This window comes from Nansenia antarctica (genome assembly GCF_963989245.1).
Source record: "Nansenia antarctica genome assembly, chromosome: 1".
NCBI lineage: Eukaryota > Metazoa > Chordata > Actinopteri > Argentiniformes > Microstomatidae > Nansenia > Nansenia antarctica.
This window is the reverse complement of record NC_137674.1, coordinates 5,218,944-5,240,628: the sequence shown is the minus strand read 5'-3', so window position 1 is coordinate 5,240,628 and position 21,685 is coordinate 5,218,944. Positions and strand designations below refer to the sequence as shown.

Here is a 21,685-nt window from a genome sequence, read left to right as displayed (position 1 = left end):
CAACTGAACAAGTGAAGAAATCTGATCCAATAACTTCATGAAGGGTACATTTTCATGTATGCCTGCCAATAGGGGACCACAGTGGCCATTATCAATCATTTCAAAGGAGACATATTTTCGAATAGCTTATTTTGAGGCCACCAGGTTCACTCTTGCCTCATGTGCAGGGGAATACAGAGTAGTAATGGTAGAATATGTCAGTATCTCTGTGTGTGTGTGTGTGTGCGTGTGTGTGTGTGTGTGTGTGTGTGTAAACTCTCCACACTCTCCTCTGATGTAACACCCTCTGCCAAGCCACACACCTGTGTGATTTTTCCAAACTCTACTTTACTTCTCCCTCTTCTTAAGAGGAAACCATAAAACCCCACAAGACAAGTGAATGTGCAATAACACTATGTGCAATAACACTATGTGCAATATGACAACCCTAGTCGTCTTATTTGTATAGTATAGTATAGTGGATAGTGTACATAGCCTTTATTTATGTAAACCAGCTCCTTTCCCTTTTTTTTTCTTTTTTTTTTTTTTCTTTCCTAACACCAGGGGAGCCCCCCCTCCCAAATGTCGTTGTTTGGTACCTGTACTATAGCAATGACAATAAAGACCATTCATTCATTCATTCATTCAAGTCACACTTCCTGGCTTCAGCACGTAGCCATGTGAGGAGAGGAGGGACAGACTCCGGTGCACTGTTAAAGTTCAGCACATGAGTAGTCATTCAGAGTTTGGGACGTCAAGACCACATGCTGGAGCCCAGCGCTACAGGAGCCTCGTCTGAATAACAAAGTGGGAAGAACAATGAAAAGAAAGAGTGAGGGAGAGCATCACCTGTCTCTCCGTTGAGAGGAAGCCCGTTAAGAATAAATGTTCGAGGCTCTTGTGTAAACCGCATTAGAAGCTATGAAAAGAGCGCTCGGAATCAGTACATTTCTTTGTTTTATTCTAGAGAGAAAACTGTTATGTTCATAGACAAAGCATATTGGATAAACAGAAGGAACAACACTTAGTAGATCCCACACACATAATAATGAGACAACCGCCCCCCCACTATTCAGCACAGAAACTCAATTTGGTTTGTAATTATTACGATTTCAACGGCGGAAACAGAGGAATCCACATGTGTGAACACAAATCCAACATATAGTATATACAGGGTTCCTACAAGTTTCAAGAAGTCAAATTTAAGACCTTTTTTAGACCTCTTTGAATATCATTTTTGACTTATTTTGACAATAGCTTTTTGTCATCCTCGAGGTGATGAAATTAGGGATTTCACTGTCATATAGACAAAAAAGGAAGCGAATTGGCATTTTTGGGGTTCCAGCTTGATTCATTTCCGCATACCGTAAATAGATGTGGTCGGACTGATTTCCTTGCAGGATCTCGTTTTTAAGACCTAGCACCTAATTTTTAGACCGAATAACTGACATTTGAGACCTTTTCAGGCCTTATAAATTGGATTGATGGATTTTAGACTTCAAGGCTTTTTAAGACCATCGCGGGAACCCTGTTATATATGTTATATATGTTACATACAACAGCACCAGAGGAAATGGCCCAGTGAGAAGGTAATGGGAACGGAATTCTCCTGTCACAGCCCCTCATGGTGATAGAATGCCACATGCTCCAATCTGACAGTGTGACATTGGCTTTGCGTGAGCCTGATGATGTATCGGTCATATAAGTTGGACAAACCTTACACCCTGATACTGGGGAGACTGCCTTTTGAGATGTTTATGGTCTTGGGTATAGACAGACATTCTGTCATAGGAGTATGACCATTGTCTAGACAAGGTTTTTGGAAAGCAAGCATTTCCAAGCCCAATTTATACTTCTGCGTAAAATATACGGCGTAGCCTACGCCGTAGGTTGACGTGCACCTCTCCAAAAATGTAACTACGCAACATACCTACGCAGACCGTAAGCACTGTAATTGGTCCGCTTGGTAGCACATGATTCCGACATGATTCAGACTCTCTCCTAGGCCAAAATGCGGAAGCCATGACAGAAATGTCATTTACTTTTTCTGTAATTACTTATTAATAAAGATTAGAAAAATTATGATAGCCATCTTATTATCTTAGTTTACTGTCATTTCAATGCATTATAGACATTTTCTTTACAACAAGCATAACAAAAACACCGCTATTATGCCGCTATGAGTACAACGATCAACGCGACGCAGACCGACCAACGCAGAACTATAAATTGGGAGAGCCCTTGCGTAGGCTACGGTGTAGCCGCGCGTAAATTCGACGCAGAAGTATAAATTGGGCTTAAACAGTGTTTGTTGTGTTTTATTTTTTAAACAAGCTAAGCTTGTCAGCTGCTACGTATGACTTTGCGGACCCCCTTGAGAGAAGAGACTGTAACTTCCTGGTGTTTGGCTGGGGCTCAAGGTGAAGGGGAAGAATGGGGGTTCAGAGGAGGCGTGTGACCTCTCCCCAGGCAGGTTCTAACCCCCCCCAGACCACCTGGCTCCCCAGCAGGGTCAGGCTATTAATGCTGCCCTCCACTGACCACCGTCACCAGCCAAGAAACATAATAGCAGGCCTGCAGATTATGCCTCATATACCCAGGCTGACGATACACACACACACACACACACACACACACACACAAACACACACACACACACACACACACACAGACACAGACACAGACACAGACACAGACACAGACACAGACACAGACACAGACACAGACACATACACATACACATACACATACACATACACATACACATACACATACACATACACATACACACACACACACACACACACACACACACACACACACACACACACACACACCTCTTATGGTGGGTGGCGAGAATATATAATACATTATATGATGAATGGGCACTCTGTGGTCAGCCTGCTAAGCCACAGATGAATTATAAACATCATAAAATTAGGTACTTTACTTAATTATTTAACACCTGCATAAAGTGCTGTAAACAGTGTCATCGTGTCCCTGGATGTGTGATGCCTACACCGGAACACACTCAGACCTTGTTTCATCTATCTCATAGATGACTCATAGATGAGTGCTCATTAGCTAAAATATAAAAAAAACAAAAAACATGTCATTTCACAGGTAATATCCAGAGAATGTGGCTTGCATTCAAACAGGGATCCTAAACGTGTCATAGAGGCCAAACCCACGAACGATTTACTGTCCCAACATCCTGCATGTAGCATCAGCACCAGGCTGGCCCTCGACACTGTTGAATTACGCACCGCTCCTCCTCTACGCTCTCTGCCAGCTCTGCCCCTTGGAGACAGATGCCCCGTCAATCAGTGGTGTTTAGTTCACGCCAGCGGTGAAGTAGAACAATGACATCAATTAGGGCTTAGGAGGTGGAGGAGAGTGGAGGAGAGTGGGCGGCGGCTCTGGGAGATGGGTCTGCCTAGACCTGGGCGTGAGCTGTCCTGGCAATGATTGAAGGAATTTCACCTTTCACCATAAGATGTCTCGCAGTGCCAAAAGCGTCCAGTCAAGTAAAAGGTTATTGTCCAAGCAAAATAGTATTGTACGGTACACCGAGTATACTGGGTAATGAATGGGCAACACAAATACAACTACCGTACATGTTTGAGAGACACATTTTATACAAGAGACCCCAAAGGTGTGGCGAACTGAAAGTGGAAGTGGTTAACAATATCCTTCCTCTCAGCAAGTGTCAAATAGCCATTTCAGAGGTGTTGTTGAGGCCCCATATTCATTGTTTGCCAATGGTGACTAGACAGACCTCTTTGATTAGCATTTTCAATGTCCTTCCATGATGCATAAAGGTCCTGTGCTTAAACACTTATCTCTCTGCTCCTCGACACACTACAGCTCACTCAGGGCTTAGAACAGGCCTGGGGGGAATCGCTGATTAGACCTGAATACGCCTCAGACTTTACCCTAGCACATTTTACCATAACTTAAAAAAAATGATTAGCTAACTCATTTCTCATTTGATGGAATCAATAGTAAATCACACAAAACATGAAACTTGATCTTGGTAAAAGATTGACATGAGACACTGGCTAATGGGTATGGCATGATAAAGAACATGTTGCTAGAACAAAGAAATATATAGCAAATGTGATACAGGAGTTCAGAGTTAAAAATTGTATAGTCAAGTGCATGGCATATTAGTCAGCCACAGAAGGGCAACCACACGGTTTTAAAGGTTAAAATGTGTCTTCAAGCTAGCATAATTAAACCTCAAACATTCCCCAATACATATAGCATATTGACTTCACAAGGACGTGCACAACATGGCAACACAAACTTCAGACACGCACAGAACCAACCCTGCTTCCCTGCACCCCTTTTGAGAGACAACCTTGGGCTAGAAAGTGCACTGATCAAGTAATTTATGCTCGGCATATAAAACATTGACTTTCAAATGCACCATCGCCCGCAGCCAGGCTTTGAGGTTGATTTGATCCCCCTTTCAGATGGTGGGAGATAAGGCCCATTCCCCCTGATCACACGCCAGAGTCTGTGCAATCACACAGCTACAGTAATCGCTGCGGTGGTCTCAGCCCTCCCGTCAAAAACCTCAACTCATCCGCACAAAATCGCCAGCCCAGAGGAACACTGCTCGCACAAAACCGCACGTATTAAAATACACTAATGCCCCTTTGTCTGCTGTCGCTGTGACTGTAAAGGCCACTGTAGGATGTAGACTGTAGGGAAATTAGGCCAACTGTTTGGAACTGGTTTTCACCACATGGTGAGTGATCAAGTTCGGTTTGACAAGAACTGTTCAACCAGTCAGACAGGTTGGTATATTATGAAGATGGAAATTGGCTTTGTATACTGCTTCAGAGAGTAAAACACTACAAGAGCTGAACACAGTTATTGTTTCAGACCACACACAGCTGGACCAAAGTATGGACTTGCCCTGCTGCCCGATACACAAGTAAAAGATTCCTTAAACACAGAAGTGATTCCATTCCTTTATTTGCTTACGAATGGCGAGCCAGCCAGGAGGGAATTTCCAGCGGAATAAGAGAGGATCTGATTCAGAAGCACAGGAGCTGAGGAAGAAGGGTAACTAGATCAACTAAATTCTGGACATTGTTATTGAACACAAATGGATATTGCCCTCAGTAAAAAACAACCGAGGAATTAACGGATGCTTAAATAACCTTTCAAGTAACTGGAAGATGGAGTTGGGATGGGAAGTACTGGAATCAGAATCTTTTTATTTTTTTCTTTCCTAGCACCAGGGGAGCCACCCCTCCTAAATTTCGTTGTTTGGTACCTGTACTATAGCAATGACAATAAAGACCATTCATTCATTCATTCATTCATTCATTCAGAAGAGAAGATTCAAAAGCAACATGATTTTGGTCTACTGTGGTCTACTGTACAAACCGAGGCAGAGATAGTTCTGCAAAGGCAGAAAGTAGTGGAAAAAAAGAAAAGGTTGTCTCTTTTGCACTTTTACATGATCCCCAAACATCTTCCCTCCGATGCTACCAAACCACTTATGATGAAGGCCTCAGATTTGTCAGTCGAGAGCCCTTGATGATGAGTTACCCAAGGGCCAATGTCAAATAATGTAACAAATGTTTGATGTATTCGAGATCATTTTAACTGAGATCTATTTATATTAAAGGCCCAATAAGGGGAGATAATAATAATTGGTTTGAGTTGTGGCTTCACCAGGTCAAAATAGCATCATCCGAATATGAAAAATAACCTACCTTGTTTTGAATGTTGTACAGTAGATAGCTGAAGCAAGGACACAAAGCAAGCATAACAATGTATTCTCTAAAGAGAGAATGAGAACAAAAGTTGTTTAATAATAAAGTTATCTTCTTTTTAAAAAGTAAATACAGTTAAATATGGTGTCAGTTATGCCTAGTTCTTTGTTGCTAGAAGAACACAAATAAAACCCTGACAGCATGAAACTGCAAAAAAGATAACACATTGTTTTGAAATAGTTTTTGTAGAGAGAAGATTCTCTGTTCTTTTCCTTCTCCATTCTTGTCCGTTCACCCGCGAACAGCACACCTCTCCTCGGAAACATCAAATTGTCAGGTGGCTCAGGGCCACAGCTCCAGAATGCTAACAGAAGAGGGTGAGAGGTTTGTCTTTGCCAATGTGGATGATCTGGACTATAATGGTCTATCTATCATGCCTATAAGGTATTGCAGAGGAGGGAAACAAGGGCAAATATGTCAGCATAAGATGCTGAATGCTGTAAAATGCTTGTAAATAATAATAAAGCGTACAAAAACTCCAGCTCATGGCCATTTTATGCATACAAATATATTATGTGTGATGTTAAAACTCGAAATACTGCCCAGGCCTAACTAACACAGTGTTGAAATGTGCAAGAAAAACGACCTGTTCACTCATTTTAGTAGAGTTGCTAACAATTGTACAAAGCTAGCTTCAAAGTAGCTCACCAAAATGTGATAGCATTCAACTGCAAACAGAAAGATGCATTTAGCTTTTTAGCTGTTTAATAGTAAACAATTAAAGTATGTAACCAAACATTAACCCAGAAATTATTTGATATGGAAATCAAAGTCGCTTTAGTGGACCTTTAACGCCCTGTCCTTGCACTGTGCATCCTACCTATAAGTAAACCAGATTCACAGATAACATGTGCTGACCATGGGCACTTTCGGTCTGGAGCTTTATCGCTTAATACGATATTATCACAAGTGTTTGTGAGCTACAGTAAAGTGGCCATTACATTTTTCTTAATATATCTGTTACTGCGAGCCACACACAGTGTGTGTCAGCATGCGCACACATGACACACAAACGCACACACGCACACACGCACACACGCACACACGCACACACACACACACACACACACACACACACACACACACACACACACACACACACACACACACACACACACAGTTGAGAGCCTTGCTGTGATAAAGGTCTCCATGGTCTCCCTCTGAACCAAAAGCCCTGCTCCACTCCAGCTTTATCATGCTGTGCCAGCCCGGCGCTATCTCACCTACACTAAATCAATTAGCATATCATTAAGATTGTTTAAACACAATATTCAATGGCGTGCGACTACCGCAACAGTATCTGCATGGATGAAGAGAGTAGAAATGTTCCCCTGTGCAAGTGCAAGCGTGCCAATGTTTTCTGTGCGTATTAATTAGCCTTTAGATGTGTTAGGAACATTTCATTAAAATATCATAACAACCTTTCTCCTCTTATTTTAGTTGATAGACTTGGAAAGCTTTGCAATTCCAGGAGGAAAGATGTTTGTTCGAGGATCGCTGTTATGCACTGCTATTCCATTTAGAGGAAAGAGTGCGCTGGATTTGATATGATATACTATAATTACTGTTATCATAAGCATAATTTCACAATCTGTGTTTCTCTGCAAAAGAACCTGTGTAAATACCAGTCGTTTGTTAATCTAAAAGTTGGAGGTTTGCAACCTGTCATAAGAGTTAAAATCACCATCCATTGGTACTTATCTCTTTCAAGATAGACAGATAGGTTTAAAACAGCCTTACCGTACTTCAGAGAACAGGAATTCACTCTGCAATTAACATACTGTATCAAGTAAAGCGAAATCTTTACTCTTTGGTTCTAAGAGAAAGAGCAGAGTAATCTAGCTCATGTGGGGATGGAATAAGTTCTCTCTGAAGACTCAGTTCAATCGCTCCATTGAGATAAAACATTGCACATAGGATTGTTATCACTCCTAATGAAGTTTTATCTTTCCAGGCTGTCAAGCTTAATCAAAACAGATTTCTCAGAGTAAAAGACAGCAAGCTTGAAGAGCATAAGAACTTCAATTTATTTTTAGCTACACTTTTTATGAATGACAAAAACATTTAAAAAAATGTTCCTACATTGACTATGACTTTGCTATTTGGTTTGAATCTATTCAAAACGTACATTATGTAAAGCAGACGTTGTGAAAATAAAACAATAACAGAGCAGATAAATCAAGTATTGATAATGAATCGTTCATCACTGTGATTACTCTTTACCTTTGCAGACACTGCTGAGATAATGCGTAAAAATGTGTTTGCCTCTACTAGATACAAGCTATATATATACATATATATATATATATATATATATATATATATATATATATATACACAGTTGGCAGGGGTTTATTCCCTGCACACCGCCGCTGCAAGCCACCACAAGGTGGTGAGAAGAGTTGTGAAGGATGTTTGAAAAGACAATGGTTTGCCTTATCAGATACATGTACATGTATTGTAGATTGATAAAAAATCAAGCTTATAATAGCAGCTCATAAATTGCAGATCACACATTCTCTCACAGTGCAGAGAAACAGGGGCAAATGTGTTAGTGCAGTCTAACATTAATAAGTGCGAGTCAGCTATAATAATGTAACACAATTATTACACAATGAACGTCAGACTTCAGAATGAAGTTAGGAATGAAGTTAGGAATCCTCATGCTTTAACAGCATTAAGTCCAGTATGTTGGATTTCAGTGGGATTCGCTCAAAGCTCTATTGTAATGACACTAATGACAGGTCTGTTTGCTACAGAGCAACTATCACCAGTACGCTAAATCTTGTTGTTTTGAATTTAAATATGGACAAAATATAATATATATAAAAGCCTTGCTCTGATCTCTTTTTTATGACACAGGTCTGTTTAATACAGTTGAGGACAACTTACACAAATAGGTTAAATTGTTTACTCGTTTAAAATCAGTTTTTGTTAAAACACGGAGCAAATAAAAATGTAATTTTGTTTTGTGCACAAATGTTTTATCTGAATGCCATTGCCTATTTGGGAGGTGCAACCACACACACACCCACACACCCACACACACACACACACACACACACACACACACACACACACACACACACACACACACACACACACACACACACACACACACACACACACACACACAGCCTATTTGGGAGGTGCAATTCAAGATTAGGGAGGAGAATTATTTTAGTTATGAGCATGCATTTATTTGATTCATATTCCATTCCCCCACATCGATAAAGTTTGGCTTCACTTGGCTTGTTGTATTATTCCTTCTCACAAAATATATTTGCAACGTCCCTTCCCCCAATAATTGTATTCTACGCATTTGAGCAGAGTGGGAATGAGTAAGTGTTGATTTGAGTGTGTTAAAGTGCTTTGTGAGTGCACTGGTGGGGTGGTCCAGACAAATAACTAAAATGCGAGGTGTTCTCATTACCTTGCTCTCTCTCACTATTATGCGATCAGTTTTGTGTGGTGATGCGAGGGTGATCAGATCAGATTTACATGATGACAAATATATGCAACGCTCTAGTGATCAGAGCTAGTTATTTGTTTTATTATCGTCAATGCACCTGGTGTAAACATTTTTTTTATTTGCTTCATGAAAATTCTCATTTCAATCATATGAAACACATTCAGTGCCAGAACAGAAAATGACAAACGGAGCTCTTTGCTTTGTGTGCGCACTGTGTCCATATACAGTAGCCTACTGCTGAAATGCGGATCAAGTGAGAAACGTTATATCCAAACAACTCATAAGCTACTCGACAAACATTGCCGCCTGATTAATTATGTGAAAAAACACACTGTAACACAATGTAAACACATCCATCATGGTCAATAATGCCTCCTGGTGGTTGTTTTTGTCGAGGTGACTGACCTGGAATGACCTGGTGAATGACCTGGAAAATAAATTCACCAGTGCCGTCGTGACATCGTCACAATGGCGGCTCGGCTCTAAACTTCGGCCTACTGTAGAGAGAATACTTATACTTCCTACTGAGGTATAGTGGTTATCGTAGTATAATGCATGCAGTAGCTTGTCAAGACCAGTATGTTCTCTAAAGGAAGTGTGTCTTCTACTACAGAGCAATCTTACATTCGTTTTATTGGTTTCTTTGTTACCATAGTGGAAGAATACAGTTGACTTGTGTCAACCCAATCAACAAAGGGGATGCACCACACCCCCACACACCTACCTACCTACCTACTGAATATACAGTATGCAGAACTAAGACTGAACCCTGGCATCTGAGAAGGACGGCCTGAATAGAGCACTGAGTTAGCGTCTCCTCCGACATAATGTTACAATATGTAATGGAGTTTAGTCATGCTCTCAGCTCCGTATCCGACCCTATCTCCCCCCCCCCCGGTCTCTGTGACAGCCAATGGTTCAAAGAGGCGAGACACCGACATCAAAAGACAGAGCAGAGACTTTGAACGCCATGCCAGTTACACAAACCATCAGCGGCACATCAGACTCCACAGGGCACGCTCAGTGCAAATCATCGTCTGTCCTGCCCTCCGATACATGGCATGACAGTCTGTCCTCCCCACACTCTGTACAATCTATACTGTAAACACACCGCAGGGGTAGAGAGGCACAACATCTCTCTCCACCTGTTCTACATGGCGATACAACATGGCCCCTACCTCCCATGTATCTCTCTGCAGCGACGGTTTGATGGGCACACCGAAAAAAAACACAAGCGGCAGATACTGTGTTTGGCTTAGCGCTTGTTTACGCCTGCGTGTGATGTCGAGCCTAGCACTATACAAAACCCAAATCCCCATTCTCAAAAGGTGAGCACTGATACTGTCCGCCATCCATCTTCTTCATCCAAATGACAATGAATGCCTCCCCGCTGTCACATTATGGCCCCGTCTGTCTCACAGTCTCAACAGCTAAACCGATATTCACTCACAGGAGTGGAAAACAGTCATACAAAACACATATTTATTTCTATTAGTCACCCGATGTTTGTCAAGATTGACTGCAATTCGAGAGACACTGGCAAAGAAATTGGATTTTATTATCTCGGTGTCCTAAATGACAGATGTTGGGGGGGAGAGTAAATAACTGATTTGCAGTCGAGAGAAAAAGGCTGTAAACACATGTTTTAGCGAGTTATTGGCTTCACCGAGCGCTAAATACTAAAGCCCAATCTAGAACGATGTCTGGAAGGTGAAATCTCCTCCCATCAGCCCGGGTCTGAGTGGTGTGGCACGACGGCGGAGGCTTATTACCGAATACCAATCTGTCTGATGTGTTCAGCCTCTGTCAGTGACGCAGGGGCCTGCTTCGAAATGCTTCATTAAAATGGCCTGGCCGTCTAAAGTAGATCTGTGGCAGGCAAATAGAGTGTCACACCGCATTTTTCATCTGCAGATTAAACCAATGTAAAACCTGAATTAACCAAATTAGATCGTAAAATCAGAAATAACACAAACACAGACGACTAGAGAAGAGACCGTACTGCGGACAGCCGGGGGGGGGACTGCTCTGGCGGCATATGGACGCCTGTCGCTGCCGTGTTGTCGATGGCATCCATCTTGGATTTCGGGAAACAAATTAGAACATCCTGTTTACACATTATGCACTAGCTATCTATCTATGTTACTCATCTCAAGGACACGGGAGGGAATGGGAGGGAATTTCTTAGCCTTTCTTACCCCTAGATTAAAGGATCCAGTCTGCCTGACCACTGCGTATTCTCCTACAATGGAGCTCTAAAGCCGTACGAACGCCTTTCAGAGGGAATTTGATGCTGGCATCGGGGGCCTTTGTGTGCTCTGTAAGTACCAGGGCTACAGTGTGCTGGCCCAGGAGATAAACTCACTGCTAATCAATCACTCTTTGTCCTTTCACACCCACCAAGGTCTCTGGCACACTCAACTATGTGACCATACTCTCTACAGTGTTTTTCGTGTGTGTGTGTGTGTGTGTGTGTGTGTGTGTGTGTGTGTGTCGTGATCCAATGTCTGTTTCAGCCAGTGTGCTTCTACCTGTATGTGTATGGCCCAGCATTATGGGCAATTAGAACGGTGTGGGACAGCTGGGTCACTGCCATCTCAACAGACCCCCCTGCCCCCCCCTCCCCAACACACACACACACACGCTTACACACACAACCTCACGCACGCACACAATGCTGTCATGTTGGTGAAAAAACTAAAAAGCTGTCGTCTGAAACCCCTGGCACCCCGATGTGTCAGATCCGGGGCCAGCCCATTGTGGTTGTGTAATACAGCGACAATAGGACGGTATCATCCCCGATTCAGAAGCCTTATCAGGGTCCTGAAATGACTCGTCTGTGGGGATTGACCGCAATTGCGCTTCCTTTGGGTCAACCGTATGAAGCCGGAGGTAAGGAGAAAGAGGCCGCAGAGCAATCTAGTCCTATTGTATCGGATCCCTCGCATGGCAAACAGTGCATCGAATCTCTCGCCCTCTTCCCTCTCTGTGGATCGGTGGCGGCTGCTCGCCCGGCCCTGCCAAGCCCATGGCCCTGCCGAGCCTAGCCCGCGGAAGAGGCCATGGTAGGCTACCGTTGACCAAAAAGTGGGCAGTCCAATGCTTAATGATGTGGATAATGAATGAGGTAAACAACTTGCTCTCCCATGTGTGTCTGCGTGTGTGTCTGTCGTACTGTGCTCAGTCTTTTCCCTGGCAAACAAGTTGATTGCGAAAAAAACAGAACCTGGAGCTTTCCAATCCGTCAAAAATTCAGCACGGGGAGCGCGGGTGATACATGTACAAGCCAATGCTAATAGCCGGCTTTCCACAGAGGGGCTTATGCCGTGCGTGCCAGGGCCAATTGCTTTTCCGCAGTCACTCCTGGGCTTCGACAGGGGCATCCTTTAGGCCAATTTAGGGGCTTAAAACTCAGGCTTTTAGCCTCCCCTGTCCCCCTGGTCCATATGAGGTCAAACGGGGCTAGGGGTGTGGTTTAAGAACAAGAATGGTGATGATATTCTTATCACCCAAGTGCTTTACTTGGCTAGCGAACTTGGTAGGTGGTAAGCATAATCCAAGTTAGCTCGCTGTAACTATACCATCTAAATGATTTGAATAGCGCGTTTTACAAATGCAATTGTCATAAAGTGCTTAAGTTGCCAGAACCTGTTGGGAAACTGGAGGGTTTGATGTGTTGCTAGTGTCTCGATAGTTCGCCACTTTACAAACTGCAGAATGTAAACAAACTGGAGATCATACGGGGCGGAACTAGAAAGCCCAACTGTGGAAATTCAAACAAGCGTGTTCACTAGACTAGAAGCACCAGGCTTTGACCACTAGCTGGCCACTAGTAAGTCTTGGCACGCACTGGTACCAAGGTAAAAAAAAAGGAAATTGGGGTGCTTGGTGACGTAACACACTAAGCGTCGACCATGTAACTGCAGGGTTCCTTGTTCGATTCCGGCCGCGGACATATCCTGCATGTCATCCCTTCTCTCTCTCTCACCCATCCTTCCTGCCAAATCTCTACTGTCTCTTTCGCAATAAAAAGAAAAATATGAGTGGGACTGCCCCACTCAGAAAAAATAACTTGGATCAAACATGGAAATTGGTCATCCCCCAGCACATATATATCATGTGGTGCTCTCAGGCACTTAGTTTTATGTCTCAACCCACAATAGTACTTTTCACTAAGAAACATAAACATGAGTGGAAAAAGCAAAGTCAATTATTAACCAGAGGCTTCTAAATCAACATCCAAACCATGTTACCTGTGGACCACTAAAAGCCTAGGATAGTAAGGCAGTAGGGTAAACTCTAACCCTAACCCTAACCTTACTAAGGCCTCCTGGGGCTCTGGTAAGGGCTCTTGGGCTCCATTAAGGGCTCCTGCAACAACACATGTGTTGGTCTAGTAAGAGTTTAAGATCCATTTCTGTACGGTAGAACTTTACCAAACTCTGTCTAAGGAGGCTTCCAATGATTTTTATTTCTCTTATTTCTCTCTCTTTTTTTATTTCAGTCTCTGCACATGCATGAGATCAATTCTGTGTGAATAACCTCTACCAGAAATCATTAGGCCAAATAACTATGAAACTATGTACACCGTCTGCCAAACGGTATAAATGTATCTCTCTTCACTGTAGCCAGTATCCTGTCAGATTCTAACAGCAACCCTGTCAGTGAGAGAGAGCACAACCACAAAAGTCCGTTTTTCACATTAGCTGAATATTAACAGGCAGCAATAAGCCATATAAAACCCTCTTAAGGCAACCCGGGATGATACATTCCCCTGGTACACGCTACAGCAATCATCAGGCAAAGGACAAATGCTACAATCATCAAACACATCAACAGTAATACAATTCATGAGCACTAACTGTAGTGCTTCTCTGTGCTTTCACATTCATCCATGACATGCAGCTGCAGTAAAAGGTGCAGTAGTATAGAGTATGTGGATGGATTTATCAAGCAGCTCTCCTCTATCCAGCGTGACAGATGTTAGCCATGATGTACTCAACAGAGATGACCTCTGAAGGTTATCATCAGTCACTGTTTCACAGATTGATAGATGCTCAGTCTTGCTTTAAAATACTTACCATTAGAATAGTTTCTCTATGTAATTATAATTATAATGATATACTATACTATATATAATATATAAGGGATAGATAGATAGATAGATAGATAGATAGATAGATAGATAGATAGATAGATAGATAGATATTATATGAACACTACCGGTCAAACGTTTTAGAACACCTACATTTGAACAGTTTTTATTGAAATGTAGCCAAAATGCAAACACATAAAACAAATATCTGTAAATATATCTTCATGGCTTTTGCACTATGCACAATTGAACACTCTGGCTAGATGCCGAATGCAGTGTGTTGTCTCTGTACTCTGTACTCTGCCAATGACAATTAAATTGAATCTGAAATGCAAATGCAAATGCATCAACAATTCACTCAATAAGTTGAATTGAGTCCATATTAATGCAGGGAGAACAGTTTATATTATATCAGCCTTTTTGTTCTGATGCACATGGAGGCTCTACACACTACAGAGCCATACTCTGCTGCTTTCAATCATTTCCTTTCACATCCAGTGGCTTCGGAAAGTATTCAGATCACTTTTTGTGTTATAGACTCAATTTGAAATGGATTGCCATAAATCAACACCCAATACCCCCATACCCCAATGACAAAGCGAAAAACTTTTTTTTTGACATTTCTGAAAATGTGTTCATATTGAAATACAGAAATACCTCATTTACATACGGACGTATTCAAACCTCTTGCTAAGACACTCTTAAAATGTGCTCGAATGCAAAAATGGAATAAACAAGTCACTCAATAAGTTGAAGGATAATAGCGTGATTTTGGAACGATTACCTTTGTTGCTTCTATGTTTTTATAGGCTCTCTAATTTGCAAAGGAATCAATTACGCTATGTGGATCAGGCTGTCATTACAAAACGGAGAAAATGTATAGAACTATGGTGATTGTGCAACCAGGCTAGCCCAGTACAACTCAGCTCAGCCCAGTACAACTCAGCTCAGCTTGTAGACAGATTTGGTGGAGACAGCCCACCAGGCTTATACAATGACAGACTGTTCTTTGATCTTATATTTGTGAATGGTGATCAAAGCCTGGTGCGTCTAATGTTCATGTGCATAGTTAACAACAGTAGACACCAGTCATCAACATCAGGTATCGTACCATGTGGAAACTCTTTCTAGTAACTAATGCATGGTCATTATCAGCATATTGGGTATTCTTAATGGAATCTAGGATCAAGGTATGAACGAGTGTCTATCAAACAGGGATGAGCAAATCATTATCAATCATTATTAAACATTATTAATCATATCCTATCTTTCGGATTCAGATATGAAGTAAAGTTAACTTGTGTTAGTGTGTAGAGTGTGTTATCGTGTCCATAAATGTCTGAAGTTCACCGGAGAATAGATGTGATGTTCTTTATTCTCATCCTGTTTAGTAATTCTCTCTCTTTCTACTAAGTCTTCCAACACACCCTGCAGTGTGAATTAGGGTATGGATTGTGATGGCAAAACGAGTCTGTGAGCATGAATGAGGGGTCATTCCAGACTGTTTGAGCCTCCAGTCCTTGAAATGCATGATTTACAAATTAATTCCAGCCTAATTTAATCTGATGTGTTTATTTTTCTTCTTGAATTGCTGGCTTGAAGTGCTTTGCTAGCGTAGACCCATTTAAAAGCCAACAGACCGTTTAAGAACTGATTAGAGTCAAATTGTGTTTTAATTTGATATGCACGCAGAACACAAACCAAATGGGCAATCGAGTGAAGCATGTTCAAAATATGGCTTTCGGGTATCTAAGGGAAATGTGCAGTACCAGGCCTCCCTCCTGGTTTCCCAGCAAGATCTGTTCATCTTACCATGTTGAAGACTCAACGACTCCCCCACCCCAGAGCATGACAGACACATGACTCACATCTGCCTGGGTTATGCTCCACAACTGGACGCTGGCCATAATAAGATAGTACGAGACACTTGCTGAGAAACAAAAGTAACCCACACAGGTCCTACCTTGTCATTATTTACAGTAATCCAGCTCTTTACAGTCTTGAGGGCGATATCAGCTGCAGGCTCATTGGGAAAACCTTGGATGGAGACAAACAACAAAAACTGTTGGTTAGTTCAAATTAACAGATAGATAGAGAGTCAGAGAGGCAGACAGGGCAGAGGTTCATTCTGAACTCCAGCTGTTAAAACACCACCAGGTATCGGTCTTACAGGAGTGTGACAAGGTGTCAGGTAAACTGTTTCGGAGTTGTATTCCCAGATGACGCCGTTTACATCTGCAAACCTACAGTACACAAACAATCTAGCAAAAAGCACACTGCCAAAAAGGAGGTGCAGTGCTTCAGACATGATGCAAGAGTTGTAATCTCTTCCTCACCATCGTTCCTGTGTGCACACACACACACACACGCACGCACGCACACACACACACACACACACGCACACGCACACGCGCACGCGCACACACATGCACACGCACACGCACACGCACACACACACACACACACACACACACACACACAAAGAGCTAAGAGTAGATAACAAACAGAGCTCGGCTGTGAGGCATCAGTATATCGTGGATACAAGCTCTCCTGTCTGCCAGGCTTGTACCCAGTCATTACATAGCCTAATTTATTAGGGCTCTTTTTGCCATTGTTGTGAGATTTACAGATCCATTTACACGCTGTGTGATTATTCACACGCTCCTCCCCTCCCTCAATACCTAAAACCCTCCGCTGCCAAAGTGAAAAAGTAATGACGTATTGACCAGTGTGGGTAAGGAGTGCTGCAGCTAACTGACATATTAATCACAACAACTGTGCCAACACAGGAAAGCAACCTCTGTGTTAACACAATGTATTGATCGCACACAAATAGATTGTGAGTGTATTAATTTTTAATAAGATAAGAGAGAGAGGCCTGCCGGAGGCTGATTCCAAGGTGATCTGCAGCTGTGGAGAGCTTCATTTGACCCAGCAAACCTGAGGCAGCTACTGAATTAGCTACATATATTGTGGGTGTGCTGATAAGCCTCTATGCAGTTTCAGCCTTTATCCAGAGAATAATAATAATAATAATAATAATAATAATAATAATACATTAGACTTATATAGCGCTTTTCTAGACACTCAAATACGTTTTACAAACTGAAAAGATCGAGTAGTAAAATAATAAAATGAAAAAAATTAGAAAAAATAAAGTATAGGGGTCTAATTCCTTTGTAGGACAATCTACTCTGTATACTGCAATTACACCTAGTTTTCGGGCCGAGAAGCGGCGAACAAGCAACGCCAGCGTCCTCTCTCGACCGGCATTTTTTGAAAAGTGATCATATCATATCAATCATCTATCATAGCTATACATCATATCATATTATAATTTTTAGGTCACTAAATCTAAATCTCGGTGTCATTTGACCCAGCAAACCTTAGTCAGCTACTGAATTAGCTACATATCGTAGGCCTGCTGACAAGCCTCTATGCAGGTTCAGCCTTTATCCAGAGAAGACCACTGATAATAAAGACTGACACCAAACCGCCATGCAGCAGGGTTGGAAAAGACACTGACACTGTTATACCTTAACACAGAGTTCAAAACCTCAACACAAATCACCCCAAATATCAAATAGACCCATTTATCTTTTGCCGCAGGGGTCACAAACACACACATGACCTCTAATCTCTAATGTGACATACAGTTTTTGAGGAATTGTGGGTCGTTTTATTTATTTTTCCTTCCGCTGGAACCACCTGCTGTTACCTGGTGAAAACACCAGCTGCTGCCTTACAAAACAGAACCGTCTGTGAATCACAAACGTGCATGGATGCATTTGTATTCCCAATTTCTATACACGCATTGTTTAGCGACAGTATATTATGTCTGAGCCCGATGTGACGTCTCCCCCCCCCCAACTCTTCTTTCTTTCTCTTTCTTTTCCATGTCTAATAAAATAATGTAAGAGCTACGGTAATCAGCTCCTTCCTGTCCGTGTCCTATCCAGAGCTATATATGGTCTATATACAGTATGGTCCTCTCAACACAAACACAGTAGTTAATTTCCAGCGCCCCCCCCCTCCCCCCTGTTTGCAATGATATCACATTGCAGTATCACATTGCTGACTTATCGCCACTGAATCCCAATTCACAAGTTCACTGAGGTACATGGTATCACTTAGGTATCACACATGCAAAACACAGACACAGATGTGCGAATAGACAAGAACGCTGACAAAACTACCGAGGGATCGGAGCAGCTGCTTATGAAGAACACACAACAGGAGGGGTGTCAGATGAATAAGCAAATAAACAGATAAATAAATAAATATTGAGTGAGGCAGCGGGGCCCGTCTGTGCGTTCCCTCTCCCCCGTCCTACAGTGTGCGAGAGACAGAGCTCGCTGATGGTGGGAAGCATTACATCTTCCGCCGCGAACAGGTCTTAATCATAAAATATAGGGCTGCTCTGGCCAAAAGAAGCGGGGCGGATGACGGCGAGTACATTTAATCTATTTAGCATGCAGTTTCTACAAATGCAGTATTGATTTTAGCTATAAATCATAGCCGCGACTCGAAAGTGTAGAGTGTAGAGAGAAAGAAAGATAGAAAGAAATAAAGAGAGAGAGAGAGAGAGGCTCTGTGCAGCCCACCAGTCCAGCTCTGCTAGACAGCACCAAGGTCAACAGCAGCAGTCGGAGTGCATTGCAAGCTCTCTCTGATCATTTGTCTCCCTCGCCCTCCCCTCTGCCCCGTCCCCCCCCTCTCTCCCTCCCCCTCCTCTCAGCAGGGCCAGCATGTTTATGTGCTCCAAAACAGATACAATAAAATGTCTCCCTCCTTCCATCCCTCGCCTCTTTCTCCCACGTGAGCTCCACTCCACAGCGTATCGTTCCGTTTCCATCCCGTTTTATTTTAAATTATCAGGAAAATATCGCTAGCCTCCCTTCCCTCAAACGTCAGCACACAGATCTCTCGAAACATCATAAAGAGTTCAGCTGTACTTTGTTCCTTTATCCTCTCCTCTCTCTCATTCGCCCTGTCTCTGTCTCCTGCTCCATTTGCTGTGTGTGTGTGTGTGTGCGGAGGCTTCAGTGAAACCTAATCTGTCAGGAGGTGGAGGACTGGCGTCGGGCAGAGTGATGGCAAGGCCTCCAGGGCCTCTGTATTGCTTCTGCTCTCTCCTATGCTGGGAATACGGCCGGGCTCGGGGAGATTTGTCTTAGTGAGGCGCGCTGATGGGATCTGTGCAGCGCAGTGTCGCTGATGAGGACTCAGGTGGTGCAGTGTTATTTCTGCTGAAGGCTCCCCTACTTCATCACCAACCAGAGCAGAGCATCCACCAGAGAGAAGAGGGGGAAGGAGAGAGAGAGAGCGAGAGGGAGAAAGAAAGAGACAGAGAGAGAGAGAGAGAGAGAGAGAGAAAGAGAGAGAGAGAGAGAGAGATAGGGAGAGGGAGCGCGAGAGAGAGAGAGAGAAAGAGAGAGAGATAGAGAGAAAGAGAAAGAGAGAGAGATAGGGAGAGGGAGCTAGAGAGAGAGAGAGAGAGAGAGAGAGAGAGAGAGAGAGAGAGAGAGAGAGAGAGAGAGAGAGAAAGAGAGAGGGCACAACAATCAGTGTGCTGCAGCCTGCGTGGTTGGGGACAGAAAATCCCAACGATGATTACATAACAGTATGGTACACACAGTCCATGACCTTTCTGCCTGTGCTCTGGGACCGCATTCGATAGGGGCCCATTAGCCGGAGGCATTTAGACAACCTCTTTGAATTGGTTTAGACTTTAGAGTATCCTGACTAGAAGCAGACAGGAAAGTATAAACTTGAATGCAGTGTGGGCATCAGAGGCACTACTAGTGCACCACAGAGCATTGTGGAGCTGGCGACTTGGCCTGTGTGTGTTCACCAGCTGGGGAGAGAGAGAGAGAGGGAGCAGTGGGCTGTTACCCTACTAGGACCTGTAGGAGAGGTGACCCAGGCTAGAGGACAGAGCACAGCCCCAGGACTCCCCCACGCCACAGCCAGGGTGTCAAACACCCTGCAGCTCCTCTCTCAACCAACACACAGGCTATGACCATGACCGACTTTACAGCCCAGGGAAGGAGAGAGAGAATACTGAGGGAGGGAGGGAGGTGGGGTCGAGAAGGCAAGAAGACTGAGGGTGTGTGGAGAAAGAGAACGCGGTCTCTCCACCGGTCGACGACCTTGGAAACATTCCATATAGGTGACGACACACTTGTCCTACATAATGCTAAAATTAACGTGACGTCTTTTAATTTCCTCTTCAAAACATTTCTGTTAGCACTGATACGCAACACAAAAAGTTAAATGCTGGCCAAGATTTTTCAAAGAGCTAAATCTATTGTCCTCTGGGGTGGGAAGTATTTTTACATTTGGCTTATCATCCATGGAAATTGTAAGAATAAGGGTAGTGTTGAGTACAAAGCACACCGTGTAACTGTGTTAAATTGGCTAGAAGGCCCCCTGCTCCCACCGAGCATACACTCTGTTACCCACTGATAGAGCACATCCTCTGTGTGTACCTTGAAACTCTCAACCCAAGCACTCTAAGCTCCCCAAAGTGAATCCTGGGATTTAAAGGGGGGGGGGGGGGGAGGCCTAGGCATCTCAGGCAAGCCAGCCACTAGCCATCACTAGGGAGAGATAAGGTGCCGTGAATGGCTTCCCCCCTAATCCTGGACACAGATAGAGGGAGCCGGGGCCTGAGCCGACTGGGTGAAAACTCTTAGTGGTCTGACCCCCCTGATCCTGCCACTACAGTGGGCTCATGGTGTGGACACACCAGCAGAGCCTGCGGGGATTACATCCACATATCTCCCACCACCGCCAGTCACTAGTAAACATCTGTGTCAACAATCCAGCAAATCCGTCAGAAAAAAAGATGGAGGAGAGGCAAAAGGTGGGGGTGATACAATGTCTACAACAGGCAGGTACGGATTTGTCATATAAGAGGAACAGGTTTGGGGTTTAGGGGCTCTGATTGGATGTTATAGATGCACATGTGTGTAGTACTGAATCCGTCAGGTGAATATGAAGCTTAATATCCTGCCCTCGGCTTCACACTGCGCCAGTAGATCTTCCTCTGTATGCTAAGATTGATCATCACGAGCCCCTTCCTAAAGCTTAAAGGCCATTACAAGGCTATTCTAAAGTGTTCTCTCCGTGCCAGCGACGAGGTCTCCGCAAGGTCTCTTATGAGTTGTCAGTGTACACAGAACCAGTGCGGCTGGAAGTACTTCATCTAAGAGAGGAGCCAAATGTCTGTGGATGTGTATCTGTGGAGGGATTGGGAGGGACTTGTTTGAGTGGGAGAGACAGAGAAAGAATTAGACATAAGAGGGCAAAAAAAAGAGAGCGCTAGGTTGAGACAATGCA

At 43.3% G+C, this 21,685-nt stretch overlaps 1 protein-coding gene across 4 annotated transcripts in view; it reads right to left on the bottom strand.

The window, feature by feature from the left end:
* Window positions 1-21,685, bottom strand: part of macrod2 (mono-ADP ribosylhydrolase 2) — a 540,574-nt gene that overhangs the window by 95,397 nt on the left and 423,492 nt on the right. For all 4 annotated transcript variants that reach the window (XM_080536433.1, XM_080536435.1, XM_080536434.1 and 1 more), the window contains exon 8: window positions 16,305-16,378. In XM_080536433.1, coding sequence (XP_080392559.1) covers window positions 16,305-16,378 — 74 coding nt within the window. The remainder of the gene's footprint in view (window positions 1-16,304; window positions 16,379-21,685) is intronic.